The 27,668-nt window shown below is 61.0% G+C and overlaps 2 protein-coding genes across 4 annotated transcripts; one reads left to right on the top strand and one right to left on the bottom strand.

Moving 5' to 3' along the window:
- Positions 1–49: 49 nt before the first annotated feature.
- On the bottom strand, positions 50–23,102 carry Galns (galactosamine (N-acetyl)-6-sulfatase). Of its 3 annotated transcripts, none has more exons than XM_078032829.1 (14): positions 22,973–23,102; positions 18,224–18,347; positions 17,498–17,572; positions 16,572–16,674; positions 13,684–13,827; positions 12,809–12,875; positions 12,611–12,738; positions 12,150–12,289; positions 10,720–10,823; positions 7,857–7,993; positions 6,948–7,050; positions 3,939–4,060; positions 3,262–3,379; positions 50–741 (listed from the first exon to the last, which is right to left on the bottom strand). In XM_078032829.1, exons 2-14 carry the CDS (start codon positions 18,345–18,347, stop codon positions 655–657), a joined length of 1,452 nt encoding a protein of 483 aa, XP_077888955.1. In that variant the 5' UTR covers positions 22,973–23,102; the 3' UTR covers positions 50–654. The 3 variants fall into 3 exon arrangements, with proteins under 3 accessions (XP_077888955.1, XP_077888953.1, XP_077888954.1); XM_078032827.1 differs by lacking the exon at positions 22,973–23,102 and adding an exon at positions 21,803–22,062; XM_078032828.1 differs by lacking the exon at positions 22,973–23,102 and adding an exon at positions 20,704–20,870.
- Trappc2l (trafficking protein particle complex subunit 2L) lies at positions 22,498–26,249 on the top strand. Its single transcript, XM_078032832.1, has 5 exons — positions 22,498–22,653; positions 23,871–24,043; positions 24,893–24,980; positions 25,102–25,181; positions 26,080–26,249. Exons 1-5 carry the CDS (start codon positions 22,621–22,623, stop codon positions 26,123–26,125), a joined length of 420 nt encoding a protein of 139 aa, XP_077888958.1. The 5' UTR covers positions 22,498–22,620; the 3' UTR covers positions 26,126–26,249.
- Positions 26,250–27,668: the final 1,419 nt, after the last annotated feature.

The raw sequence follows: 27,668 nt of genomic DNA on the forward strand, positions 1-27,668 counted from the left end.
GCCTGCCTCCCCCAGGTGCAGTCTCCTTCTACACCCCAAGTCGACAAAGTTAAAACAGGCTTTGTTCTTTATTATGAGCCGATTCTTCGACACTTCCCAACTTCTACGATTTGTTTTGGCGGAACGGCAGAGATGTGAGAACCCACTCATGGAAGGCGGCTCCCACCTGCCTTGAGACAGGTGGGCTCACAGCAGACAGAATCAGTGTGCTGAGCCCGGGCAGAGAGCCAAGGACACCGACACCCTCCACAGAAGAAGTGGCATGGGCGCCCAATGTGGGGTGGAGTGTCTGCCTCCTCCCTGTCCCCCCTTGTCCACAGCCCTGTGGGGTGGTGTGGAGAGCACCCTAATAGCACCGAGGGGCTCAGAATCCAATCACACCACTGCCATCAATCCTTCATCACTGAGATGGAAACACGCAGGAGCAGGGGAGGCAGCAGTCACGCCTGTGGCCTCCTTCATAGCCAGCCGAGATGATGGGCTGCAGGGTCAGGTGGGTGGGAGGAGCAATGAGGAGTGGACTCTAGAACCAGGTCTCCGGCAGGCCTTGCTGGGGGCTGCAGGTGCTGTCTGGCAGTGAGCACTTCGCAGAGGTCAGACACTTCCTGCTCTTGGGCACCTGCAGGGTCTGGAGATTCTGGGTTCAATCAGGTGCTAATGGAGCCAGGAGCACTTCTCTGGGACAGACTCTGGAGGCCTCAGACACTTGCCTAACTTTTCACAGCCTGGGGGTGCCCAGTTCTACGAAATGAAAATTCAAGAAAACATGGAGTTACTCCAGGCACTTTTGTCTTGGCTGCAGTGAGATGCTTGCCCCTGCCCAGGTTGAGTCTCACACCCACAGCTGGGCTGCAGTGGGGAGACCATCTCCATCTCCACCTGGTCAGGCAAGCTGCAGCCTTGCTGGGCATCACGGGAACCTGCAGCCTCGCTCTGAGGGGGAGTGGCTGGGGCAGGGCTGGTGAACATCAAGGCAAGTGTCAGCAGCCAGGGTGAGGCCAGCATGAGGCTAGCTGTGGGCAGGGGACACCAGACACCTGCCCATGTCCTGGGCAGTGCTTCCAGGTGGAAGAAGGAAGTGGAGGACCACCCCAGCTCGGTGTTGGGGAAGGAAGGCATCTCTCTGGGAGGGAGCTGGGGTACAGACTGGAGTGCCCCTAAGGGTCCCCTGGGAGGAGCCTTCTTGTGGGGAGACTGAGGGCAGCCCGGTTTGCTATGGTCTGAATCAGAGCATTTGACGTTTCTCCCCGATGGCATAAGGCACTCAGTGAGCCCTTAGCAGGATGGTTGGGGGGAGGGGCTGTTCCCAACCTTTGAAGGACAGAAGTGGCAGGTGTGTGTGTCTAGACTCAGGGTAGGGGTTATGCTTCTCAAGGCTGCTGCTGTGTGTCCTGTGGGCAGTGGGACAGGCCCCTCTTCAGGGGCTGTGAGAAGCTGCATGGGGACTGAACTTAGAGACTGAGGAGGTGCCACTGAGCCCCGCACAGTGTGGCCTGGGATTTGAGGAGCAGAGCTCTGTAGGGAGGCCCTAGAGAAGGCAGGGCACTAGCGACCCCTGAAGCTCCATGGTAGCACTCACCATGGAAATGGAAGCGGGGCCTTCCCTGAGTCTCGCCTAGGGTGTGTCCTGGACCCTAGCACCCCTTCTCCTGCACTGAAGAGCCTGGATGCAGCTAGCTGCAACAGTTCTCCCAGCGCCCAGGAGATGGCAGCAGCACACTGGCCATGTGCCGCCCACTTCCCTGGCCCTTCGCCCGTCAGGAAGCCCACCATGGCTCTGCACAGTTGGAAGGTAGCTGCTCTCTGGAGACAGCTTGATCCTGCAGAACAGTCACAGAAGCAGCAATGCCCGACCAGAGGGCACTGGGCTCCTGGGGCCAAAAACAGCGGTCCTGAAACAGGGACCTCCCAGCTCCACAGCCAACAGAGGCCCAAACACCAGTAGCACGGGTGTCCCTTTGAAGGAAGGGCCCAAAAGTCCCATGTGAGACTCAGCCATGGACACAGATGAGGCCACCCACTGGCCCTGACCAACTGAGGAACCTCTGCCCATCCCAGTCTCCAGTAAGCCCTTAGCAGAGTGGCTGGCCCCTGGCCCTGGACAAGGACATTCACCAAGGAGGGTGCTCCTCTGCACTGCCTCCCTGCTGCCCAGAAGGTTTCTCTGGGTGCTGAGTCCATCTAGTCAGGCTGAGCCCAGGCACACTTCACGGGAGTGGAAGTGCCCCTGAAAGGCCAAGCCCGCACCTGGGGCTCAGAGGCTGCACCGTCTGACCTGGAAGGGCCCTAAATCAGGCCTTTGTCCTGCACAGGAGGAAGAAGGTCTGACAAGCTTGGTCTTCTCTGGAGCAGCCCCGGGGCTCAGTTGGCATGACCAGTGGGCACGGGAGCCTGGGTGTGGCCAGGTGAGCAGAGGGCTGGCTCTGGGGCTTCCAGGAGACCCTGTGGCTCTGCTGCTTTTGTCACACAAGGTGTGTCACTGGAACTCCAGTCTGAAGGGGGCTGCAGGGGTCTCCCATGGGGTCAAGGTCCCTCCTAGCTGGTACCTGCTTCTGCTATGCTGGGAGGTGGGCACCCCTGGGGCTGTGCACACCCTGCCCCCATGGCCCTGAGCACAGCCCTGGGCTGTTTCTCCTACTTAGGCCTCCTTCTTGCTCCCCTTGGTAACATCAGTCTGGGCCTCACGTCTACTGTCCTTAACCATTACCATGACGACGTCACAACGCCCCTTACGGCCTGAGTGGAGGTTTACTCCCTCTGGGGATCCCTGTGGGACCTCCAGCCTGGGGACAGCCCCCCATGTGAATCATGGGCCACGGTGCCTGGTCCCTCCTGTGCTTCAGTGTGCACAGGGCTAGGGGTTGGACAGCTGGCTGGCCTGGCCCTGCCATGCTCAGCTCAGCAGGAGAAAGGCATGGTGGACCCTGGGGCCTGCTGCCTCCCTGAGACAGTGTCCTTGGGTCCCCTGAGGGTTCTAGCTCATCCTCCATCTGCAGAGCTCGTGGGAAGCAGCAGGAGGGCAGTTTCTAACTATAGCCCTGTTCCCTCAGGTGGAGTGGCGACTCTGCTCCATGGCCCAGGTGATACCTGGTGCACCTGTGGCCCTTCCATGAGGCACTGGGCTCTAGAACACACTACAACCCAAGATGGCTGTGTGCCAGGGTGCTGATGCTCTGATGCAGGCCATGGTTGGCCCTGGGTTCAGGGTGGGTAGCTGCAGCCCAGGTGCAGTGACGGGTCCAGCAAGGACAGTCCACTCACCATGACTGCCTGGTTGCACACATTGAGCTGGGGCTGTCCGGGGACCAAGGCCTCCTGGTGCTGCTGGACAGCTGGGGTGATTCTGCCAAGGGCGTCCTGGTACTCAGCACTGCCAAAGCTGGAGAAGAGAAAGGCCAGGGTCACTAAGAGGTTCACTGGCAGCATCTGGGGCTGGTCCGCTCCCGGGCTCCTGGCTGGTGCTCAGGAAGGCCCACAGCTGTTCTAGGAGGGAGAGGGCTGGGAGGGGCTGGGTCTGGGACGCCTCAGTCTCTGAGCTGGTCACCAGAGATGGGCAGGCTGAGGATGCCAGCCAGTGGTCCGTGTGGGCTATGGCCTCTGGACTGCTGACTTGGCCTCTCTGGACAGGTGGCCTGTGCTAGTCTCCTGAGTCCTGGTGACGAGGCCCTCTGGGGAGCTGAAGCTCTTGGTGTCAGGACATCCACAACACAACTCACAAATGGGACCAGGAGTCGGGGTAGTGGGCTAGCGCCTGCGAGGGCAGAGATGGGGAGAGGCCAGGGAGAGAAAGTGGCCCCGCCCAGGAGGCACCAAGGCTGCTCTGGGAGGGCTGCACTCCGGGATGCTCCAGAGGAGCCCGCTCAGGCGCCTGGGTGTGGCCTTGCCTTGGGCTGGGTTGGCAAGCATTTCCTCGGTCCGGTGCCCTGGTCCTGACTCACCTGAGCGGGTACCTCTCCCCAGGGTCTCGTCCCAGGTGGAACATCAGGGGCAGCTTTGTGTGCTCTTCTTGGGTGTGGGTTGTGACTCCTGAGACGTTCTGCCCAGGACAGAAGTCGATGCCCTGTGGGGAGCCGGAGGGAGTGTGGGTGCCTCAGGAAGCCCTGCCTGCACTGCCCTGCTCCTGGCTCTCCAGAACACAGGTCCACGGGCATGCGGGGCAAAGGTTGTGAAGCCTGGGGCAGACACTGTCTGGCAGCCTGCCTCCGTGCCTCCCTCCATGATCCCGTCCCTGTGGAGGACAGGTCTTGAACATGTTAGTCAACCTCACGTTCTTTCTTTCTTTTTTGGTACCAAGGATTGAACTCGGGCACTTTACTTCTAATCACACCCCAGCCCTATTTTGTGTCTCATTAGAGACAGGGTCTCACTGAGTTGCTTAGTGACTTACTTTTGCTGAGGCTGGCTTTGAACTCATGATCGTCCTGCCTCAGCCTCCGGAGCCACTGGAATTACAGTGTGTGCCACGGCGCCCAGCTTTTATTTCTTTCTAAAGTACTGGGGATTGGGCCCAGGACGCTCCACCACTGAGCTGAACCCCTAGTCCTCTTCCTTATTTTATTTTGAGACAGGTTCTTGCTAAGTGCCGAGGCTGGCCTTGAATTCCTGACCCTCCTGCCTCGGCTCCTGGGTTGCTGGGATCATAGGTGTGGGCCTCTGCACCTGACCAGCCTGACATCTTGGCTGCTGCCAGCATTATGGAGAAGTTCTCCTTCCAAACCCCTGTGGGTCTAGGAGGAGAGGTGGCCTCTGGTGGGAGACCAAGTCAGGGTGAAGAGTCACAGATGCCCCAGAGCCAAGAGACCACAGACCCAGGGCAGATGCTGAAGCGGAGGGGCAAGGACATCAGAACCATGACCACAGGTGGGCCCGGGGACTAGGGGCCTGGAGGCCACGCAGGTGGGCCCAGGGACTAGGGGCGTGGAGGCCACCAGGTGAACCTGGGTTTGATTGTCTCCACATCCTTTCGATGACCTGGGCAGCCTCCCACTGGGTATCCTCAGACACTCTGGCCTTCTCCAGGGGCTTGAGGTCAGTGGTGAAGCTGGTAGGCACAGGCTCTCTGGCCAGGCTGACCTGCTGCTGTGTGGCTCATGGGCCCTGGGTGTCCCCCTCCAGCCTGCACACCACAGAACAGCCAGTTCCCACCTGTCTGCCCCTGGGAACTGCCAGGCAGGGCCCCTGACACTGGGCACCTACTGGAGCCGTGGGCTCACTGTGCTCCTGCTCTGAGCAGAGGAAGCAAAGCGCCAGTGACCCCGGCGCCCGCAGGAGTGCCAGGAAATGAAAGGGGCACCGAGTGGACAGCTGTGGGCTGAGCAGAAGCCCTGCCAGGAGCCCAGCCTGGGCTTCTCCCCATGCAGACAGCTCCAGGCCACCAGATGGTATGGTGTGGGCTCTGTCCGTGGAAGTTGCTCCACACCTTCCTGGAGGTAGCCCCACCCCCATTCTGTGTGTTTTTTTTTTTTTTGGCACTGGGGATCCAACTTGAGCCACACCTTTTACTCATACTTTGGACAGTCTCGCTAAGTGGCTGAGGCTATCCTTGAACTTGTGATCCTCTTGCCTCAGCCTCTCAGTTGCTTAGGTTACAGGTGTACAGGTGTGGACCACCTAGATGCCCCATCCCCTCTGAATATCAGCCTGGCAGAAGCCCAGCTGGGCCTTAGGGCCATGTGCTAGGGAAGCCAGGGGACAGACCAGCCACCCTGTTCCCAGGATGTAGGGCAGGGGCCCAGAGAGGGACCCTGCAAGCCTGAGGGGCCTTTCTCCTACGTCTGAACCACCCAGACTCTCGAGGAGCTAACAACAGGGACCCCAGGAAAAGCTAGGGAGGACATAGGAGTCCTCTGGGAAAGGTAGAGGAGCCCCCATCTCTGGGGGTCCTGCTCCCTCCCTCAAGGGCACTTTTAAGCATTTCTTAGCCACTTGGCCAGGTGTGGCCTCTGGGGCCCAAGGGAAATGGGGCAGGTGCCTTTGGGGCACCAGTTTTTGCTTAGGGCCTGGTGGGGCAAGGCCAGTGCTTAGGACAGCCCTGAGCACTTGTGAATCCTGACCTGAAGGAAGAGCAGGGGCTAGGGCCATGCAGGAGGCCGGCAAGGCAGCATGGGAGGGGCCAGCAGACCAGCAAGGGCCTGGGACACTATCCTGCCGCCCATGTGTCCACAGGAGGCACTTGTGTCCTGGGCTGGACAGCAGTCCCACCAGCAGCTCCAAGTGCACCTTCTATGTTGCACGCCTACCTGCCGGCCTCCTGCCCAGCCCAACTTCTGAGCCAGGAGCTGGCCACGCGGGCCCCAGCTGGCTCTGAGTGTTCTAGCACTCAGACTGTGCACTGGCTTAACTCGACTGCCTTCCCAATTAAGGAAAATTAGCAAGGTCTCCAAGTATCTAATGACCTTGGGGGGCTGGGGGCTGGAGGAGGCAGGACCAGCCAGCGGCCAGAGGGCAGGCCCTGGGGTGGCTGCAGTGGGTAAAGGAGGCAGTAGGAGCCCAGAGCCTGAACGTGTGGCATTTCACCCCGACTCTGGGCTGGCACCCTGGTGAGACACCCACAGCTCTGTTCCCTGGGCCTGGCCAGGCCACTCTGTCACCTTGTCTGGGAAGGAGTGAAAAGGAGCTCATGTGCACGGCAGGAGGTTGAGGCCCATGGGGCCATCTGATGTGGGCCTGGGCTGTGAAGGCCTCCTGTGAAGGGCAGGGCACCCTGTAAGGATGTGACAAGGCCTGAGGGTCTCTGCAGAACACCTGCAGCCCTGAGCACCCTCTGGGCATCCTGCCAACATGCATGGCAGAAAGAGGCAACCACAGAGGTCTGCGCAAGGTCCTCCTGAGCGTGTCAGGGGCCACAGGGCACCTCCCACCTCGCCAGCCTCAACAGCGGCTCAGAAGTGGGTAGAAGTCTTTCAAGTGTTGCCCCCTTTCTGGGCCCCGTACCCTGAGCCCTGTACCTGTTTAAACTCCTCCCAGGAGTTGGTCCAAGTCCAGAAGTGGGCCTTGTACAGGCCAAGAGTGACCGCCATCAGTGTATTGCCACGGTAATAGAACATGGGCCTGTGGGTGGGAGGGTAAGGATCACCACCGGGTCCCAGCATGGGCTCCTGGCAGGGTGAGCAGTGAGCTAGCCACACCTCCAAGCCAGGCCCAGCTGACAATCTAGAGATGACCACACTGAGATCAGACCGTGCACCGGAGGAAGGGCAGGCTGAGTTGCTCAGTGACGGAGGCTTAGTGTACACAGACAGGCCTGAGGCCTGGGCACACTCCTCCAGGGACCTCCGGCCCTTGTGGGGCAAAGGCAGGCCAGCATGGGAGTTAAGGGTGGCAGCAAAGGGCCCATCCTGGGGCAGAGGACCAGGGGAAGTGCAGGTGTGAAGCTGGGGCATCGGCCCCTCTCTTCTCGATGTAAGCGAGCTACTTGTTCAGGTTTCAAAAGGAATTTTAAAGGAAAAGAACATAAGGAATTTGGGGGAAGAAAAAAGCAAGCTCCTCCCAATCCTCCCCAAAGCCAGCGGCCCCACAGCGAGCTTGGCGGAGGCTCTAGGCCTGAGAGGGGCAGCTTCGCAGGCCCACACCTGTAGCTGGGCACACAGGCTGGAGTCCGGGAGAGCTGGCGGCTGTGCCGAGAGTCCTCCTCCCACACAAGGGACTGTGGTGGTGGTCACAGTGACTGGGCTGAAGGTGGGGACAAGGCACCTCCATCTCCCTGTGCCCTGAGCCCCAGGGGCCGTGCTCCACACGGAGGCCCCAGGTCCTCTGGCCAGGAGCTCCCAGCCTCCCGTTGGCCTTCAGCCACAGCAGAGGCTGACAGTGTGGATGAGGAGGCTCTGCAGGGGGAAGGCTGTTTGTCCATCACCAACCTGTCCATCAGCTGGCCCTGCAGAATGGCAGGAAGGAGGTCGAGGCCGTCGACAGCCCTGTCACGGGGCGGCTTCAGGCCTGCGAGGGACAGGCTGGTGGAGAAAAGGTCCATGATGCTGCCCAGCTGGTGGCTCACCTGAAATGGACAGAGCAGTCACCTGTGGGCACCTCTGCCCTGGCCAGAGGGTGGCTGGATCTGGAGATGTACTCAAGTGCTCACGGGCCACCCCCACACACAGGGTCAGTCAAGCTCAGTCGTGGGCCTGGGGCAGCAGACAGAACCCAGACTGTATGTCTGACCTCGGAGCCAGGGCTGGACAGAGACGGGAAAACAGCTAGAGCTGGGAAGGGACACAGGGGGTCCACTTAGGCCCTGCTGTCCTGAGACAAATGGTGGCATTTCACACTGGGCACCTGCAGCCACAGTGAACTCTCAAATCCAGGCGGGCTGTGGTTGGGAACAGGCCCCAGAAATACTGCAGAGGACAGCGAGGGCAGCCAGGGCTGACGTGGGCAAGGCACATGGGCAGTGCTCAGGGCCAGAGCCCACCGGGTCCCACAGGTGCACCTCTGTAGATAAATAAGCTGGACTCTGGGGCAGCATAGTGACTGGTCCCTGGCCAGACCCTGAAACACCAAGGGCAGGACCATCTGTGACCACAACTCTGCCTCCTCAGGCCTGCTCGGGTCCTTCTCTGGAGGCCGAGTCCACGGCGGCGCTGCGCTTGTGCTGGGGACGGGAGGCAGGCTCCTCTCTGGTCCTGACCTCTGCAACCTGGGGTGCAGAGTGGGGTGGGCACCACCCTGGACTGCACGACTGTGGTCAGCTGAGCAGGCATCAGCTCATGGCAGTGCTGCCCTCACCTGGCCCCACTCAGCTGAGCCAGACGTCGGTCGTGGCCCTAGCTGGGCAAGGAGGAGCCTCGTGGCAGCTGTCTGGCTGTGCTCCGCACAGGCAGGAATTGGTTCAGAGGCCCTCTGGTCACTGCAGGGGGAGCAGGAGCCTCCCGACTGGTGCCCCTCCAGGTCCCTTACTACTCTCTGGGTTTTCATATTTTTCAAGGACAGGGAAAAAAATGGGGGACAAGAGACAGAGACTTTCACCATCTCCAAACAACAGAGGTGGCTGCTCCTGGCTGGGGTGGCGGGGAGTGGGCCTGGCACCCTCCACCAGCGTGGCAGCCCTGTGGAGGACGGAGGCTGAGGGAAGGCTGAGGAGGCTGTGGCCCAGCAGGAGGCCTGGAGGCTGCTCCCAGAGCCCCAGCCTTCACTCTGAACCAAAGGCCGCGGCAGCAGCAGTGGAGCGCCATGCAGGTGATGTTGGGTGGACGAACACCAGGTGTCAAAATCTGTCACCACAGCAACAGGCCTGGGTCCCCGTCTAACTCAACTTCAGTTTGTGCCCATGGAAACGGCAGAGAAGAGGCGCACACCAAGCTCTGCAAGGTGTTCTGGTCTCCTTCAGGGCCCAAGGCGGATTCCAAACCTGGGCTTCCAGCTGGGTAGGAGGGCGGTGGGAGAGAATGCCCGAGCCCACTGGATGGGAACAGATGGGCAGGTATCTGGGCACGAGGGCAGCCCATCTCACCTTCCCAGATGTGTCTTAGCAGAGCAGTATTGGGCTGCACGTGTGCAGCAGTGCTGGGACCCGGCTCCTCACCAGCACGCAGGGCTGCTGCAGCCTGTCCCGGCCCTCGCGCCTCTCCTACTCCCTCAGCCACACGAGGCCTAGAAGTGATGACCCTGGGGCAGAATCTGTCCAGCTGCAGCCCAGTGCCTCTTGCACAGCAAGTAGGATGATGGACGTGGCCCTCTGTGTGCATAGATGTTACCTGCTGGCCACACTTATCCCACCCAACAATGTGGTCACTGCCACGGCCACTCCTGCCCTTCCAGGGAGCTGGCAAGTCGACAGGGGGCCTGCAGCTGCCTGCAGTAAACCTGGAGGTCCTGGTGACCTGGAGTGACCTGAAGGTCTTGGGCAGAGGGTCCTGAGGGACAGAGCCCAGCTGGGTTTAGAGACCATGCACCTGGGGCAGGTGCCACCCCAGCCCCACCTGCTGCTGGGGACACACAGGGACTGTCCCATGCATGGTGGGCAGGATGCCTGGAGGCTACTCCCAGCTCTGAGAGGCTGGTACGTGACTTGCTTTCTTGAAGCTTTGCCTCCTAATGTGTGTGGTAGGGCACAGTGTGGTGGGCAGGAGGACTGCTCCAGGGACGCTGTGTCCCAGTCCCTGCCACCTGTGCACATGGCCTCATGTCCACACATCAGCTGACCCGGATAGGAGAGATGGCCCTGGTTATCTGCACAGGCCCAGCGAGGCCACAGAGTGCCACGGTAGGAATGGGAACCCAGATGGCCCTAGGGGCTGGGGCAGCTGGGGCCTCCAGAGCAGCCGGCCCTACAAACTGGACTCAGTCACAGTGGGATCCCAACTCCTGAACCAAGGGGTCAGGGGTGCTGTCCAGGCCCAAGTGCCTAGAAGCTTCTGCAGCTTGAGAACATCATACCTCCCAGCCCACTGTCCCCAGAGTGGGTGGACGCTCTGCCTGGCATGAAGGCAGGCCAGGATGGGGATGCAGCAGGACACTCCCCTGTCTGCACCCCACAGGCGGAGATCAGGGGTGCCCTGGCAGGCTGCTGCTCCCTGAGGCGTGTCCACAGGACACCGGCCTTGGGGATCCTGTGGCCCAGTGAGCTTCACAAACCAGGTCCCACGTGTCCGCTCCAGAGTTCGCAGTGCCACCAGCGCAGCAGAACACCGTTCACCCAGGATTGCCAGAGGACTAGGCCCAGAAGTGTCCTCCCCACCACTGGCACCCACACCCCGTAAGATCCTGTGGGTGACAATGACTTACCTGGCCTGCAGGGATGTGCCCGGGCCACCACGCGATCGCAGGCACCCTCATTCCACCTTCAAATGTGGTCTGTTTCCCACACAGAAAGGGGCCATTACTGCCACCTGGGGAGAAAGCCACCACCATCAGGGACATGGGCATGGCACTCTTGGTAGCACTGCCCGTGCTGGCCCCTGTTCTGCAGTGTAGTCACCGAGACCCATCACGGAGAGAGAACCAGCCAAGGAGGTCAGCTCTACGCACAGGGTTGGGAGGCCTCAAATGGCTCCAACCGGGCAGCTGCCTAAGCTGCTTCGGCTGCAGGTGTCCAGAGACCTGCTCTGACGAGGAGCTACTGCTGGCCTGGCCAGCAGTCATCAAGGCTGACTCTTCAGGCAGAGCTGGAAAACATTGCTCACGGAGCAGGTTGCTGGGCACAGAGGCCTCTGCTTACCGTTAGGTGCTGGGGTCTGCAGGCTCCCTGTGGTCTGGGCAGAGCCACTCTGATCCTGACAGTGGGCAGGTGGGCCAGGGGTATTTCCCACCAGCCAGAGGGGGCGGAAGCAGGTGGCCCTGCATTGTAGCTCTCGGGATGCTGCTGCAGTCTCTCCCTGGTTCTTGGGGTGTGTGGGGTCTGGCACAGGGACAAGCGCTGTCCTTGCCACCAGAGCCTATGCTGCCAGAGTGGCCAATGACCAACATCCCATTTCCCTCCCTCAGAGTGCCTGAACAGGAGCTGGACCTCAGCCCTCCCTGAGGGCAGTGTGCAGCTGCTGACCCTGAACTATGCTGGGAAGAGCCGGGCCCCACGCCTTTCTCTGGGACGCCGCCTGCACAGAGAGGGCCTGCCTGAGAGCCAAGCCCACTCAGCCGTGGGCTGTGCTGGTTCCTGTCACTCGAAACCAGAAAGCCCGCTGTCTTCCCTCCACCCTCCAGTGTGCACCCCAGAGGAGACGGCCAGGGCCGAGTGGGGACAGGTGAGTGGGGAGGGTGAGCACAAAAGGCCAGGACTCGAGGACCCTGGCGCTGGTGGAGCCCCTTGCTGTCTCATGGCTGCCCGCCCCAGGCCACGCACCGCAACCTCCGCCATGCTCACCCGCACGCCGGCCGATGCCGGGCTGCCTGCCCCAGGCCACGCACCGCGACCTCCGCCATGCTTACCCACACGTCGGCCGATGCCGGGCTGCCCTTCTCCAGGAGGCATGCAACCTCTCCTGAGACACAGGTCCTCCCCCACCACTTCCTGCCACCTCTCCGCAGCAAGGCCAAACTGACCAACACTTCAGCTGGCCCTGGGCAGGAAGGGCCACCACTACCCTGCTCAGAGGCTCCCGACCCAGGGAAGTCCCTTCACGCTCCACCGGGAGCAGGCTGCTGGCCTCTGACGTGTGAGCCGTGAGCCGCACGGGCCGGTTCCGTGGGCGGCCAGGAGGACCAGCACCAGCACTCGCCTTGCTCGGGAGCAGAAATGAGGGCAGCGCCGTTATCCGAGGTGAAGAAGACGAAGGTGTTCTCCCCGAGGCGCAGCTCCCGCAGCAGCCTCAGGATTCTCCCAACACTGTCGTCGATCTCGCGAACGGCGTCCCCATACCTGTGGGGAGCGGGCAGCTTGTCAGGCAGCAGGGCGCAGTGTGACTGAGCACAGGGACCTCTGAGGAGGTGCCCACGGAGCAGGGGGAGGCTCAAGTCAGGTGGCCGATCCCGGGGAGCCAGCCTCCGCCCAGCAGCCCTGAGCTGGCCGTGCCCAGCAGCCCTGAGCTGGCCGTGCCCAGCAGCCCTGAGCTGGCCGTGCCCAGCACCCCTGAGCTGGCCGTGCCCAGCAGCGGGGATGCTCTGGGTTCTCTGAGCGCAGGTCCCGAGGCAATCTAGCCCCCGAAGCCCCCCGGGGTCTCGGGTTCCCTGAGGGACTCACCGCCCTCGCCTGCTGGTACCCAAGAAAGATCTGGAGGCGTAGACAGGCGCGTGGGTGGCGTCGATGGCCCAGTAGAGGAAGAACGGGCGTTGGCTGGCCTGCTGCCTCCTGATGAAACCCAGGGCCTCCTGTGGGGAGACTGCTCGTCCTCCTCTGCCCGCAGCCCCGCGGCCTGTCCTGCCCAACCCAGCTCCTCACCTCTAAGTAGATCTGGGTGAGGTTGGCCTCCCCAGTCTTCAGGTCGATTGGAAATTCTTCATAAAATCTGAAAGTACAGCCCCAGACAGAAATCAGGGTTTAGCCCAGACCTCTTCTCTCTGAGGTCACCTGTAGCCGTGGCCTTGTTTAGAAGAAGGTGGAAATGTCCCAATTGTGGAACAAATCCAGCTGGAGGCTGGCACTGCCCTGGACACTTCTCCTGGCCCCACTGACCCTGCCCAGGATGGAGCAGGGCAGAGCAGAGGCCACGGGGCGGGAAAGCGCCAGCCAGGGCTTCTTTACGGTGGTGAAGATGGCGCGACATCGACTGTGGTGGTCTCACAGCTCTGGACACACCTGCACACCCACTACAGGCCTGGTGAACATTACGGGGCGAGGGTCACGGACCAGCAAAGCTTCACTTTAAAAAAGCCAATGGGTGTTCCAGCTCTGGTCCATGATCCGTAAGAAAAGTTAAACTAACAAGAAAGACAAGGGCCCCTGACCAGGTGCTGCCGGGAGGAGCTGCCCTACACCGGGCCTGAGCTCCGGAGGGCTCCTCCCTGGGGACTCCCATCCCCCCACTTCTGCTGCGCTCACAGGCAAGGGTCAACCCATCCTTTCCCCTGCGTGCCCACTGTCTAGACGCCACAGCCGACTGCTGGGTCCTGCAAGCACCCTGTGGGACGGGCATTTGACTCCCAGTGGCCCGGGTGTGAGTCCCGGGAGACTCTGGCTGCGCAGATGCAGCATGGGCCAGCAGGTGGCTCAAGAACCATCATCCTGCTCTGGGGGCAGCTGCAGAGGCCAAGGGAGGACTGCTGGGCACCCCGTCAGCAGGGCAGGGCTGGGAGGGAAAGGAGAGACTGCTTTACCTGCCGACCATCTCCCAGTCCCTATACACAGGGATGTTGGGCCTGGCCCTGTTGTCATAAGGTCCAAAGTGACAGTTGGGGGATCCAAACCACTCATCAAATCCGTGCTTCAGGGGGTGGAACTGGGGCCTATGACCCAGATGCCTAGGAACAGGAACCAGCACTTCAGGGCCCTGCCGGGTGCACTCTGGGCAGCAGCCTACCTCACCTTCGCCCATAAGCACCCCCAACACCCAGTGTGTGCTGAGCCCTGGGCATACCAAGACAGACAGACGGACCAGGACGGCACCCGGGGAGCCCCGGAATCCACCTCCCTTCCCAACAGAGTGCTGCCACACCACAGAGCACATGGGCACAGCCCGGGGTGTCCACCGGAGGCTCAGTGGAGGCTGGGTGTCCGCAGGGTGCCGTGGGGAGCTCTGAAGCAGAACTGTCCCAACCGACTCGAGACCTGAGCACCCATCTCTGCTGTCTCCAGGTTCCCTGGGCTTCCCTGCCCTGAGCTCTCAGGAATGTCCCCAGAGCTGCACCCAGAGCGCCAGTGTCCCCCTCAGGGCTGCAGGCAGCAGGGCCTCGCTATCTCTGAACGCCGCGTGTCTCTTCTCCAGCTAAGGGAAGGCAGAGCCAGAAAGCCTGCGAGCTGCTCATGTCCCCAGGCCCTGGATGTGACCTGCCACAGTGGTCACAGGAGGATGTGCAAAAGCCACTGAGGCTCCTGTACCCTGAGAGGGGCCGGCACTCTCGGCCCTCACACCCTCTTCACTTTTGGGGGCACCTAATCTCACTCCCGCCTCTGCAGCTCCTACGGTCAGTGGGCCAGTGGCCTCACAGGTGCTGGGCAAGGCCATCAGCCCTGGAAAGAACAGTTCCCGCCTGGTCTTCAGAACAGGTGTTGGAGAGGTGGCTCCGGTGCTGGCTCCTGACCACTACAGACCAGTAGGGGGTGCCCATTGGCTTGCCTTCCGCCCCTGCACCAAGGGAAGCCTTCTGCAGCTACTTTCTGAAACCCCAGGCAGAAGAGTCCTTTTCTAATCTGCACCTGGGACAGTCCCTGGTGGAGGCAGCTCCTGACCACTATCATTGGTCAAACGGTGGGCAGGGTCATGGGGGCTGTGGGGAAGGCTGAGGACCAGGGAGGACAGGCTGGCACAAGCTGGCTGCTTTTCCAGGACAGTGGCCTGGCTGGCACGGCCGCCCCCTGGAACAGGTCACTGGCCTTGTGTGCCCCACCTTCTCCCCTCCAGGGTACACTGTACCACCTGTGACTTCATGGGCCTTGAGCTGTAGCCTGGGCCATGTCCTGTGTGTCTCATGTGCTGAGACACATGAGACACACAGGACCCCTGCTGTGACAGCCTGTCCTTTCTGAACACTGCTGGGCAGGTGGCTGCCCATGTCCACATCTGTCAGCACGAAGGCCTCAGCTTTGAGGGTCATGCTCTAGTCCTGCTTGGACGCAGCTGCCAATGACAATGGTCAGGTGTGGGCCCACAGGAGAGCCGGAACAGGGTGCTGTGGCGACTGGGTGTGGCTTTGGGCAGATCATGCAGCCTCTGCAGGCTTCCAGCCTGGTCAGCCCCAAGGACTTGGTCAGGCAGACAATATCCAGATTCTTGGTGCTGAGGTCCAAATGAAGGACTTCAGGTTGGTCCTGGCCACAGCCCACAATATCCCCTCAGCCCTGCATTGGGCCTGCTGGGACAGGACCTCTCACTGAGGAATCGCTGCACCATCGCCCCCAGGCCTCCTGCAGCCCACCCTTGTGCGGCCTCCACCCCACTGGCCTGTTGCCCGTGCGCCCGTGTCCCAGGTCAGAGCACAGCTACTTCTCTGGTCCTGTGGGCTCCTCCACGGCCTGGCCGCCTCTCTGGCCAGCTCCACGGAGATGCTCTCCCTGTTCCACTCCTGCTGCCCTGGGTCAGGGATGGTGAACGGACGGCTTTGCACAGGGCAGAGCTGCCAGGCCAGGCACGGAGCGTGCTGGTCACTGCAGGGGCTCGTCACTGAGGCCACCGCTGCTCTTCCTCTCGCTGGTGCAGCCCTCAAGGCCTGGCCTCTACCTTGGCTCCCTGGGCCCTCCCTGCACCTGCTCAGGGACAGCAGGCAACAAGGGGCCCTGTCCTCCCTGAGAGGACCTGGCCCTTGCGTGCCCACCCAGCTCTGCTCTGCCACCAGTCCTGGCTGTGGCCCAGCTCAACAGGCTGGCTTCCCTGTTGCCAGACGGTGCTCTTCGGTGGCCTCTGATGGGACGCATTTTCTGGCCTCAGCAGACTCCACATCCCCATGACCATCACCATCCCCAAAGAAGAGTGCCCCAGGGAGCGCGTGGGAGGGCCCCAGGCAGCAGAGGAGGCCTCCCGAGGGAAGGGGGTCTGTGGGCTGCAGCGTGGGGAGGGGCCCCAGGACTCTTTCACACCTGAATGTCCCCAGGGAGCAAAGGAGTAAACGTTTCCTGTGCTTGAAACAGGACATGGTGTAGCAACAGGTTCCCTCCTGCTGACTGGGCCCCGCCTCACCCACCACAAGCCTGTGTGTGCCACTGGGAGGTTCCTTTAGTCACCAGGCTTTGGCAGGGGGTCCCGCAGGAGCAGAGGTGGCAGAGCATGGTGGGAGGCGACAGGGGCTGAGACGTGTTGTGGGGCCACGTGCCGCTTGCTCACGGAGTCTGACACCATGAGGTGGCTCTGCAGGGCTGGTGTCCCAGCCTCAGGACTGAACTGAGATGCTACCAGCACATCAGGGCAATAGCCCCGGGGACCACACCAGCTTTTAAAAGCACCTGTTGGCAATCTAAGTGGACCTAGGAGTCAGGGTTCCCAGAGCCCCTTGTTTGGGATGGCGTGAGCAGGGGCCGTGCAGGGCAGACGCCAGGCGTATCTGGGACTCACCACTTGCCCACGATCTTGCTGGTGTAGCCGGCTTCCTTCAGGAGCTCAGGCAGCAGGAGCTCAGAGTCGGGGATGCCGCCCACTACCTCCTGGGGCGTGTAGGCTGGAGGGCAGTGGTGTGTGTGGGCAGGGAGTCCCAGGGGTCTCACCCAACCCTAACAGACCTGCACAGTGGCCTGTCAGGACCGACAGGCAGAGGCCACCCAGCGCCACAGCCAGGGTGGGACGCAGGCCACTGCCCCAGGCTCCTCCCAGGCATGGCTCCAGGCCTGCCTCCCACTCCTCTGCCCTTCCAGCTAGGACACCCCCCTGCCCGCAGGCCACACCTGTGTCATTCCTACACTCCCTTCTTCTTCAGGGCCCACTGAGATCCCGTTTAGTCTATGAGGTGTCCTGGAGAACCCACCCAAGCTCTGGGTAATTTCCAGAACATTCCCTGCCTCCGCAGGTCTCTGTGGGTGCAGGGCTGACTGCCAGAGTGGGGCAGGAGCCCTGGACAGAGGGACGTGCCCGCTCTGTAGCCATGCAGTGTCCCAGGGAGCATAAGGGGGTGGAAGGAGGGGTGCTGGGCAGGGGTGGGGTGCCCCAGCCTCAGCTCTGTCCTGGTGGGGTCAGTACAAAGAAGCAGGCCTGGCTAGGCAGGGCCTGTGCAAAGCTCTGTGTTGGGGACCAGGTGCCACCTTGCCTAACAACAGCTTTTGGTGGAAGGGCAAGAATCTGTCTTAAAGCAACTTTAGTGCAGAAGCAAGGTGTCTGGCCCTGGGCAGTTTGTGCTGCTCTGCAGAACTAAGGCCACAGGTGCCAAGGGCCAGCCAATGCCCCCCTGCCCGGTGTCTGATTCTGGCCCTCAGCCTCCCATGCCTGAAGGCTTGGGACACCAGCCTTCCTTCCCTGTAGGGCACCCTGGAGGGGCACGGGAGCCATACCATTCCGGGCGTGCGCATTGGTGGTGTAGAAGCCGTTGCGGATGGGCAGCCGTCCTGTGAGCAGGGCTGCCCTGGCTACATGGAGGTGATAAAAACAGGTGGTGAGAACAGCTCTACGGTGCGTCCTGCTGTGCAGCTCCCACTAGCACACCTGGTACACTGTCCAGCAACCCTGCCAGCCTCTGTGTGTCCTGGGGTATGCGTATAACAGCCTGCTGATAGGCAGAGGTGGAACCTTGGCCTGCAGGTCAGCTCTGTCTCCTTGGCTCTTGCCTGGCTCTCTCAGCTCCAGGATGGCCACCAGGCTGCCTCCCCACAGGGACCGTCACCAGGTGCTGATCCCTGGCTCCCCATGCCCTTTAAGGTCAGAGTTCTGTATCCGTCTCCCCAGCAGGAGTGAGTCTCTGCAGGGAGAAGGCACAGCTGCACTGCCGCCCACCTGCGTCTCATACCCGTGAGGGGGAGGCACCCAGAGGGCTCTCATGGCCCTTCCCTGGATGAGGCCACCTTGGCGCTGGGAGACAACAACAGCTGCCAGGGCTGGACGTCAACTTTGAAGGCCCTGGACAGTCCCCAAGCCCACTGACAGCCTCTGAAGGCTCAGTGCCCCTGCTCCTAGCACTTTGGAAGAGAAGGCACTGCCCAGAAGTCTGACCTCAGGGCTGGAAGGAGGGGATGGGCTGGGCTCTGTGGCCCCATCCCTGGGCCAGGAGCCTGCAGACTTACATGGCGAGCACAGAGGGTTGGCCGAGTAGAAGTTTGGGAAAAGCATCCCTTCTGCAGCCATCTGGTCCAAATTTGGAGTCTCTCTGGAAGGTTCTCCGTACACCCCCAGGTCGCCCCACCCCATCTGCGTGGAAGAACAGAGATGCGGAATGAACCCCTTTTGCAGGTGGCACTTCCATCACAGGGGGAGTGCGTGTCTTGGGCCTCCCTCACCCTAGCAAAGCTTGTGCCAAACACCAGCGCCTGGGCACAGGCAGCACCGCTGCAGGGTAAACTGGGCTTCACAGGCTTTCACCTCCATTTCTGTCTCGCCCTCACTTGGGGAAGGTGTAGGCATGTCTGCTTCCCTGGACTGACGCGGACCTCTATGCCCCTGGGAAACTGGCAGCTACAGGCCCATGCCCTCCGTCACATGAGCTGCCAAATTCGCACATGCCCAGTGTCGTCACAGAGCCGCCACACCAACTCAGATCTCAAACCCAGGGGCAAAGTTTCCCCACAAGCTAAGCTAGTGTCGTCAACCCTGCTTGTCCATTGGTCATTGATGGACACATGCTTGGTTCCCGCTTCTGGCTGTTTGGATGCACTGTGTGGACACTTATGTCCAGCCTGTGTGTGGTCGCAGGTCTCCAGGCCTGACGTGTACCAGGACTGGGGCTGCCGGGTCATGAGGGGTGCTGCCGCAGCAGGCAGCGCCCTCTCTCCTGTCAAGGGTGCAAAAGACTGAAGACTGTCCATGTTCCAGAGGAGTGAAAGCCACCACAACCAGGCAGTGGCCTCTGCTGCCCTGGCCACCTCCCCTGTGGGAGCGTCGAGGCTTTAGAAAGCGTGCTGCACGTCTTCCTGGCTGCGTGGCCCTGACGAAGGCAGAGGACCAGCTCCCCAGTGAAGGTGCATGGAAGGCCGCAGCGTGCACGGGGTTGGAGGCTCTGCTCAGGGCCTCTGTTCCAGGAGACTCCGGTGGCAAAGGCACTGGCCTCTGACGGCAGCTTCTTCCAGAACCACAGGTTTTTTCTTGATCCTATCTTGCAAACCCAGAGGAGACCTGGGAGGCAGGAGGGGTCTGTGGGCGGGAGGGGTGCTTCCTCACTCCTGGCAGCACTCTGCAGGGCCTATGGCAGCCCTAAGGCTTCAGACCTCCGAGTTCCCGCATCCATCCATCCAGCCCACCCACATGTACTAGACTCTGAGCACCCAGGAGGGACCAAACAGATGCCATCCCTGACCAGACAGGGCTGGGCACCTCTGGACGGGTGAGGGGCTGTAAGCTGTACCCCATTCTGGCCCCAACCCCTGCAGGGAGGGTGGGTCCTTTGGCAGATCACATGGTCAGCAGGGGAGTGGACCTTGCCAGGTGCAGTACCAAGCTGTGGGATACCCCCTTTCTTGGAACAGCATCTGCTCAGATGGAAGGGGTGGTCCTGGCATCATTGCACTCCTCCAGCCACAGATGACTGACCAGGGAGATGGAGCCTGGGGCAGCCAGTCCACAGCGGGTGATGGTGCCAGGCCTGGGGCTGGGAGGTCAGCCAGGTCATCCTGCAGCAGGCCAGAGTCTCGATACCCAGTTACAGGTTCAACACCAACCTGACAGGCAGTGGTGTGCAGATGGGGAGGATGTGTGGAGAAGGCGGAAAGGGAGGCTGGGGCTTCAGGGGACAGAGCAGCACCCCTCAGCTGCCATGTCGGGCCTGCTGTTTCACTGGCTGCACCCCCCTCTCCCCCAAAGTGTTGTCTGGTCTGGTGGACTAGCCTCCCTTTCTAGGAGTGGGCTCTGGGTTCCAGCTGGACAGGTCAGCACAGGCCCCTTCCCCAGTGTGCTTGGCTCGGGCTGTGACCCACGTCAGGATGATGGGACTACTGGGTACAGCCACTGTCTCTCCAGGTCTCTGACGGAGGGATGGGGCCATCACAGGGCCACTCTGGGGCCAGCTCAGAGACAGCAGAGGTATGGGAGGGTGGAGACGGGATCCCACCTGCCTGAAGCCAGGGTGAGTTGGTCTGGTTAGTTAGGAGAGCCAGGGAGTTCCCATTTTCTGCTTAGATCACTTTGTTTCCTGTCATTTTAGCATAAAAAAGTCCTTGAGTTCTTTGTCAGTCTTTTTTTAATATTTTTTTAGTTGTAGATGGACATAATACCTTTATTTTGTTAGTTTATGTGATGCTGGGGATGGAACCCAGGGCTTCTCACATGCCAGGCAAGCGCTCCACCACTGAGCCACAATCCCAGCACCCCCACCCCCCCACCCCCACCCCGCGGGCGCTGTCAGTCTTTCTGATGCGACTGCACTAACCAGGATAGAAGGATGGAAATCCTCCAGAGCTCTTTGGATTTCGGCTGCCAAAGAACCCCCAAACCACAAGAAGAACCTGTAGGAAAGAGCCCCTGGGCACAGCAGGGGCCATCCTGCCCCAGCCCTAGGGAACCCAGACAGGCGCGTGGGGGTGGTGCTGGTCACACTCCACCACCCAAAACTTGCCTGCTCCAAAACAGCCCTGTAGAAATCACACTGTGAGCCCATTGTGTGATTTTACACTCTCTAGCCACAGCAGAAACGCCAAACACCATCATTTCAACAGATCTTTGACATGAAAAGTTATTAGTGAACTCCGAGCAGGACACGTGACTTTTTCACACCCTGTCATCCTGGAAAGGAAAGACACACAGAGCAGAAAGACTAAGCCCTACCCCTACACCCCTAGAGTTAGTTCCTCCAAAAGAGACCACACAGCTACCGTTGAGAGGGACTCAGACTTTGGAAAGACTGAACACTGCAACGGAAACTGCTTCTCAGACTGTGGAGCTGCGCATGACTAAGTAAAGCCTGCAGTGGAAAGCTGTCAGTGACCTTAACCAGCATGACTTGAAAGAAGGGGGTCCAGTGGCACCTGTGGTGACCTCTGGAGGAGGCATATATGAGGGCCGTTAACTTTTTGTAATAGATAACTAGTACTTTAATAATCATAAAATGTGATATTTATATTGTTTTTCTCATACCAAGTCTCTGAAATCCAAGTGTATCTCACACATATGCCATTTCTCAGTTCCCACCAGCCACAACTGCAGGACACCCTGGTATGGCTGGGGATCACTGTGCTGGTCAGCACAGGATAGGTGGAAAAGCTCTCTTGGAGCTCTCTGCTGGCCTGCAGCCCGTGGGAACTGATAGGTGCCCAGATGGCCTCAACTGTCCTGAACCGGATGAGGTCTTAGCCCACTGGGTGCTCCCAGGACAGCCAGGTCCACCCTACGGGGGAGCAGACTGAAGTCCAAGCCTAGGAGGGAGAGTGGGAGCTAGGCTTCCACGTGACCCGTGTCTCCGGGTCACTCAGTGACACCGGGTTCCTCGGATAAGTGCCCCGGGGAACCGAGCTGCCCTGGGCAGGGCGGCCAGGAGAGGGACCTCGGGGATACTCCCCCTCCTACTCTCCGCGCCGGACCTCTGGCCAGATGCTGGAAGCCGCGGCGCGGGTCGAGGTGAAATGGGGCGGCGGGCGGCTGCGCAGGGCCAAGGGCCGCGGCTTCCCGGCGGAGTCCGCCCCGCGCCCGCCCCGCGCCCGCCCCGCGCCCGCACTCACGTCGTCCATGAGCAGCACCAGGATGTTGGGGGGCTGCCGAGCGCCGGCGGCCGCGATCCCCGCGGTGCTCAGCACCAGCAGCAGCCGCCACCCCTTCGTCGCTGCGGCAACCGCCCTCATGACAACCAAACCGGGCGCCGCAGGGCCCAACCTGCGGAGAGAAACTTGGCAGAGGCCCGAGCCCCTTCCGGCCCAGCCGCCGGGCAGGGTGAGTGACGGGGCGAGGGGCGGGGCCCGCGCGGCGGCCTGCGGGGTGGGCGGGGCCAAGCCGCCGGGACCCCGCCCAGACGGGAGCTGGCTGAGTGACGGAAGGGGCGGGGCCCACTCGGCGGAGTGCGTGGTGGGCGGGGCCACAGCCGCCGGGACCCCGCCCAGACGGGAGCTGGCTGAGTGACGGAAGGGGCGGGGCCCACTCCGCGGAGTGCGGAGTGGGAGTGGCCACAGCCGCCGGGACCCCGCCCAGACGGGAGCTGGCTGAGTGACGGAAGGGGCGGGGCCCGCTCCGCGGAGTGCGGAGTGGGCGGGGCCACAGCCGCCGGGACCCCGCCCAGACGGGAGCTGGCTGAGTGACGGAAGGGGCGGGGCCCGCTCCGCGGAGTGCGGAGTGGGCGGGGCCACAGCCGCCGGGACCCCGCCCAGACGGGAGCTGGCTGAGTGACGGAAGGGGCGGGGCCCACTCGGCGGAGTGCGGGGTGGGCGGGGCCACAGCCGCCGGGACCCCGCCCGGTCAACTGCTGGACCGCAGCGGGGCGGGCCGAGTGACGGGCGGGGGGCGGGGCCTGGTCGGCGATCACGTGATCCGCGCAGGGCCTCCCAAGATGGCGGTGTGCATCGCGGTGATCGCCAAGGAGGTGCGTGCCGCGGTTGCGGAGAGCGGCCCCCGCCCCGGCCCCCGCCCCGCCCGGCCCGCGCCCCCTCCGGCCTGACTTGTCCCCCGGCGCCCGCCGAGCCGCGGGCCGGGCCGCCGGGAGTTGTGCGGTCCTCCTCCCGCAGCCTCTCCCCGCTTCCCGCTTTCCGACCCAGCCGCCTCTCCCCAGCGGGTTCTGTTGCGCCGGTGTCGAAAAGCTGTCCCCGGCTCCCGGCGGCGTGGCGTGGCGTCCCCCTCCCTTGCCACCTGCCCCTCCTCTCCCTCGAGCCTGTCCGCCGCCCCACGCGGCCCTGCGCGCTCACCTTGGCCGCGGCCCTTGCAGCCCGCTGGCCGCGCGTTTCCTCCGGAAAGCTCTGTCTGAAGGCCTAGGAGCTCAGGGCGACTCAGGTGCTCCTGCTTCCTGGCCATTCTTCTTGAGACTGGCTTCGGGGGTGGCAGGGACGTGGCCTCTCCAGGCTCTTGGCCAGCTTCCCTCTGAGCACACGCCACAGCTTAGCGTGCTTAATAGGTGCTCTACTTAGGGTGGCCTTACATCATACATCAAAGTGCATTTAATCTTTCTGGAAACTCATGGTGAAGGCCAGTGTTTCTTGTGGAGCCATTATGTGTCAGGGACTATTTTCTGATCTATTGATCCGTTACCCGTCAGGTATCAGTAGGTGTGAGCATACGTATTGTTCACCAGATGTCTACATTACCTTATGCTGGGCAGGTGTGAATTGTGGTCTGTGGGAGCCCAGGAAAGGTGCTTGTCTCTGAGGTCAGGCCGGCAGCAGTGCTGAGCTGCGGAGGCTGAGCCAAGTCTCCAAGGGCTTAGTGACAGGGCTCCTGTCCTTGCATGGTAAAAACAGCTGGCATTCATGGTGCCATACTGGGAAGGCTCCACAGAGTGGAAGGTGGCCAGGACACAGTGAACCACAGGTGAGTGACCCTCCCAGGTGACAGGGCCAGCTGTCAGGGGGCATTCAAGCCCCACCCTTATGCTGTCCCCCGGCATAAACTGCTTGGATTAGGTCAGGCCCCTGAAGACATACCCACAACAGTGTGGAGAATTAAGCTGTGGATTTTAGAGTGAGAGCACATCTCCTAGGGGGTTGGTAGGCCACAAGGCCACTCTCAGGGGGCTCTTTGGCACTAGTCAGAGCTGGCACAGGCTGGGTGGGTGCCTGCCCTTTCAGTGGCCACTGTCCTTTCTTGCAGAATTACCCCCTGTACATCCGCAGCACCCCCATGGAGAGTGAGCTGAAGTTTCACTACATGGTGCACACCTCCCTGGATGTGGTAGATGAGAAGATCTCCACCATGGGGAAGGCCCTGGTGGACCAGAGGGAGCTCTACCTGGGCCTGCTGTACCCAACAGAGGACTACAAGGTGTATCTTTTAGGATGCTGTTATCTCAGGGTGTGCTTGGGAAACACTTGAAAAAAAGGAGTGAGAGTTTCAGTTATCCAAGGAGATTGAGGGGCCTGAAGCTAACGAAGTCTTCCTTTTAATCTCCTTGTAATTGAAGATGCATTTGGGAAATGCTGGACTTGCTCTCCTGGAAGATGGGGAAGACTGGGGGGCGGGTTTCCTTGCCCTGTACCAGCAGGGGCTGCCACCTTAGAGCAACAGGGATTTCATTGTTAGGTCCTGCCTCACGCACCACTGGATGCTCTTGACCTTAGGATAAGGTTGAGACCTCGGAGTTCAGAGACAGCCCTTCAGGCTGAAATGCAGCTTGTGTACACCAGCATTGGCCTGGAAGCCGCGTGTTACACTAGGATATGACCTCTGGGGCAGCGGTGGGGGATTCACCTTATCTATTTGCACTTGGCTTCCTGGGCCCAGTATTGCTTTATAAAGAGGGTTAGACATCTCCAGTGCCCAGAAGGACTTGGGTCTGTGAATTGGTGGGGTTACGTGCCTCCAGCAGTCACCTTGGCACTCCAGGTGTGCAGTTTCCCACCTGCATTGTGCTGCAGGACCATCCTGGCCTGGGCACTTCCTGTGACTCAGGGTGTCTGGCTCCTCCAAGCAAGGATACCCAGAGGTCCCTTAGCTCATAGGCGCGTTTTAAAAGTGTTTGTTTATTTATTATTTATTTTTATGGTGCTGGGGATGGAACCCAGGGACTTGTGCATGTGAGGCAAGCACTCCACCAACTGAGCTGTTGGTGTGGGGCTGGGCCAGTTGCTGTCACGCATCCGGTGTTAGAGCATGTTCCCTGACTCACTGTGCAGATACGGCTACGTGACCAACTCCAAGGTGAAGTTTGTCATGGTGGTGGATTCCTCCAACACAGCCCTTCGAGACAACGAAATCCGCAGTGTAGGTGCAGGGCTCTGAGGCCACGCCTGGGGGGACGTCTGGTATTCTCTTTCTCACTTAATTGAAATCCTGGGAAGCCACAGGTCTGGCAGTGCCATGGGTATGTTGGGTCTTGTTTCAGATGTTCCGGAAGCTGCATAACTCCTACACGGATGTGATGTGCAACCCCTTCTACAACCCTGGGGACCGCATCCAGTCCAGGTGGGCCGTGCTTCCAGTCTCCTCTCTGTACAAGGCCTCCCTTGCTGAAAAGGCCAGCCTTGGAAGGTCAGGAGCCCTGTCCCCCCGAGGTCCACTTAAAGCAGCAAAACCCTGATCTCTGAACCAGCTCTGACAGATCTCCAGGTACAGAGCAGATGGAAGGAGGGGGCAGAACTTGCCCATTTGGTTTCCCAAGTGAGCCCCCAATTACCTGAGGCCCTCGGGGAGTTAAGCAAAGGCCCTGTTCAGGGAGAAGATCTGCTGTGTCTTCGCCTGAACTGCTTTTCACGTTGAGCTGGGATGGTCAGGAACCTGGATCACGGGTTTTGCGGGTTGCTCCCACATGGACAGACCTGGGGCAGGGCGGTGCAGTGGTGAGAGCACCTGCCTGGCAGGCACGAGGCCCAGGTTCAACCCCCAGTGCCACAGACAAGTAGAGCAACAAGTGAAAATACGCAAGGCTTGAACGAACTTCAGGAAGGCACGCCATCGGGGAGCGCAGGGCTCATGAGCTCACACTCCAGACCTGCTTCCCAGAATCCCTTGTTCCAGAAAGTTCCCAAGAGGCCCTCCTCTCAGCCTCGACCCTGTGTGTCAGGTCCTCCTAGGTCCCAGGTGACAGCAGGCAGGGCAGGGCCAGCACTGTTCTCGTCACTGCTGCCTGCCCACCTGTCTGCGACCTTTGGACCTCCATGCTGTGAGGACCGCCAGGGAGGGCGGTGGGCAGCTGTGGTCTCATTCCTGGTGTCCTGAGCCTGGCCTCACCGAGTTCACTTGCCTGGCCCTGAGCAGCCCTGAGCAGCCCTGAGCATCTGGGGTTGGGGTGGTCGTCTGGTGACCAGCAGAGGGACAGAGGCTTGGAGACCGACTGCCTCTGAATGGCCCATTTCCTGCCTAGGGCCTTCGACAACATGGTGACGTCCATGATGATCCAGGTGTGCTGAGCAGGACTCTGCCCTGAGGAGACGCTGTGCCGAGCTGTTTAGAGACTTCTGTTTCTGTCCTTTCTGTCCCGGGGGCGGGGTGGGCTGGTGCGGGTGCCTCCCCACTAAAGGCCTTTTGAGGTGAGATGCGCTGGGTTCTTCTCTCTCAGCAGAGGGCTCTTGCTGAGTTCCCCTGTAGCATCAGGGGGGGCTGTGGCCACAGCAGGAGGTGCAGGGAAGGGGCAGGGGACAGGAGGTCAGCCTCTGCCTCTCACCTCTGGCTGGGGCCTCCTGTAGGCTGGACGGCCCAGAACCAGCCTCAAGGGTGGAGGCGTGGGTAACTGCCCACACCTTCAGGAGCCCGAAGGGCTCTGGGTGTGGGACTTCTCTCCCCTCCTGGACACCCACATGGACTCTGCTGTGGGCACAATTCCCGACTTGCCCCTGCTTCCTGACCACAGAGCCTTCCCTCCTGCTCCTGCCAAGGTGGTCAGCAGAGGCGTCCAGGCTGCTGCTCCAGCCCCTGGCTTCCCTGAGCCCTCTGCAGCCAGAGGCCACATGGCAACCCTGGCTGTGACCAGGAGGGGGCAGCACCTTCTCATCTGGTGGCTTTTGTCATTCAGTGGCTTGTCTGAGAGGTGAGGGTCTTTTTTTTGGTACTGGGGGTTGAAGCCAGGGCACTTTACCGTAGAGCCACATCCCAGCCCTTTTAAAAAGTTCTTATTTGGAGACAAGGTCGCACTAAGTTGTTGAGGGTCTCGCTCAGTTGCCCAGACTGGCCTTGAACTTGGCCTCCTGAGTTGCTGGGGTTCTTAGTGTGCCCTGTTCCCTGCTGTTCTTTCTTTTTATCTTGGGGTCCTGGAGGTTTAAATGCCTTTAAAGCCAGTGGCTTCCTGAGCCCTGGCGCCCCTCTGAGCCCTGCCCTCCTGCGCATTGTGTCAGGACTCGCAGGGCCCAGGAGGGCCTGCGACGGGTGTGTTGACGGCCCCTCGGCTGCAGTGGTGTGGAGGTGAGCTGCTTCTCCTGGTCTTTGTACTACTCCCACTCAGCAAGAATGGTGCTGATTTTTAAAAAAAATACACGAGAAGAAAGCCCTAGGCCCTGGTCACCGGGGGAACAGGAGGACCTGGAGAGGCCTGGAGGTGCAGTGAGCGATGGCTAACTCTGACGTCCTGGCCCCAGGCTCTCCTGGGGCCTTTGGTCTTCAGCAAGAGGCTTGTGTTTGGAGAGGGAGGACAGGACGGAACGGACGGCAGCCCATGGAGGCACCCTGGTTGGCCTTCAGTGTTGGCTGTGGTCGGGACAAAACAAAGTGCATGTGCCCGACGCCCCTTCTCCTCCCTTCCCAGCAGAACCCCAGCTTTACTGGAGCCTGTTGGCCAGAGACAGCAGTCCCCCGCTCTGGCTCAGCAGGACAGGTCGTCCAGGCTTCGAGAGCTTGCCATTGCAAGAGAGCCGCAGGTTGACAGCTGACAGCTGCAGGTTGCTTGAACTCAGGTTCAATCTGAGCCATGTCCCCAGCCCTATTTAGAGACAGGGTCTCACTGAGTTGCTTGGTGCCTCG

The sequence above is a fragment of the Ictidomys tridecemlineatus genome, chromosome 15 (assembly GCF_052094955.1).
Source record: "Ictidomys tridecemlineatus isolate mIctTri1 chromosome 15, mIctTri1.hap1, whole genome shotgun sequence".
Lineage (NCBI taxonomy): Eukaryota > Metazoa > Chordata > Mammalia > Rodentia > Sciuridae > Ictidomys > Ictidomys tridecemlineatus.

What these genes read in the sequence shown, in the direction of transcription:
- Galns (XM_078032827.1), bottom strand. Translation starts at nt 21,922, where the DNA reads ATGAGGGCGGTTGCCGCAGCGACGAAGGGGTGGCGGCTGCTGCTGGTG. An exon ending in CAATGCGCACGCCCGGAATG is followed by an intron (nt 16,675 to 17,497) that starts GTATGGCTCCCG and finishes ACTGCCCTCCAG; the next exon opens with CCTACACGCCCCAGGAGGTA. An exon ending in CAGGGCCAGCTGATGGACAG is followed by an intron (nt 7,051 to 7,856) that starts GTTGGTGATGGA and finishes TCCCACCCACAG; the next exon opens with GCCCATGTTCTATTACCGTG.
- Trappc2l (XM_078032832.1), top strand. Translation starts at nt 22,621, where the DNA reads ATGGCGGTGTGCATCGCGGTGATCGCCAAGGAG. An exon ending in CCAACAGAGGACTACAAGGT is followed by an intron (nt 24,044 to 24,892) that starts GTATCTTTTAGG and finishes CTCACTGTGCAG; the next exon opens with ATACGGCTACGTGACCAACT. An exon ending in GAGACAACGAAATCCGCAGT is followed by an intron (nt 24,981 to 25,101) that starts GTAGGTGCAGGG and finishes GTCTTGTTTCAG; the next exon opens with ATGTTCCGGAAGCTGCATAA.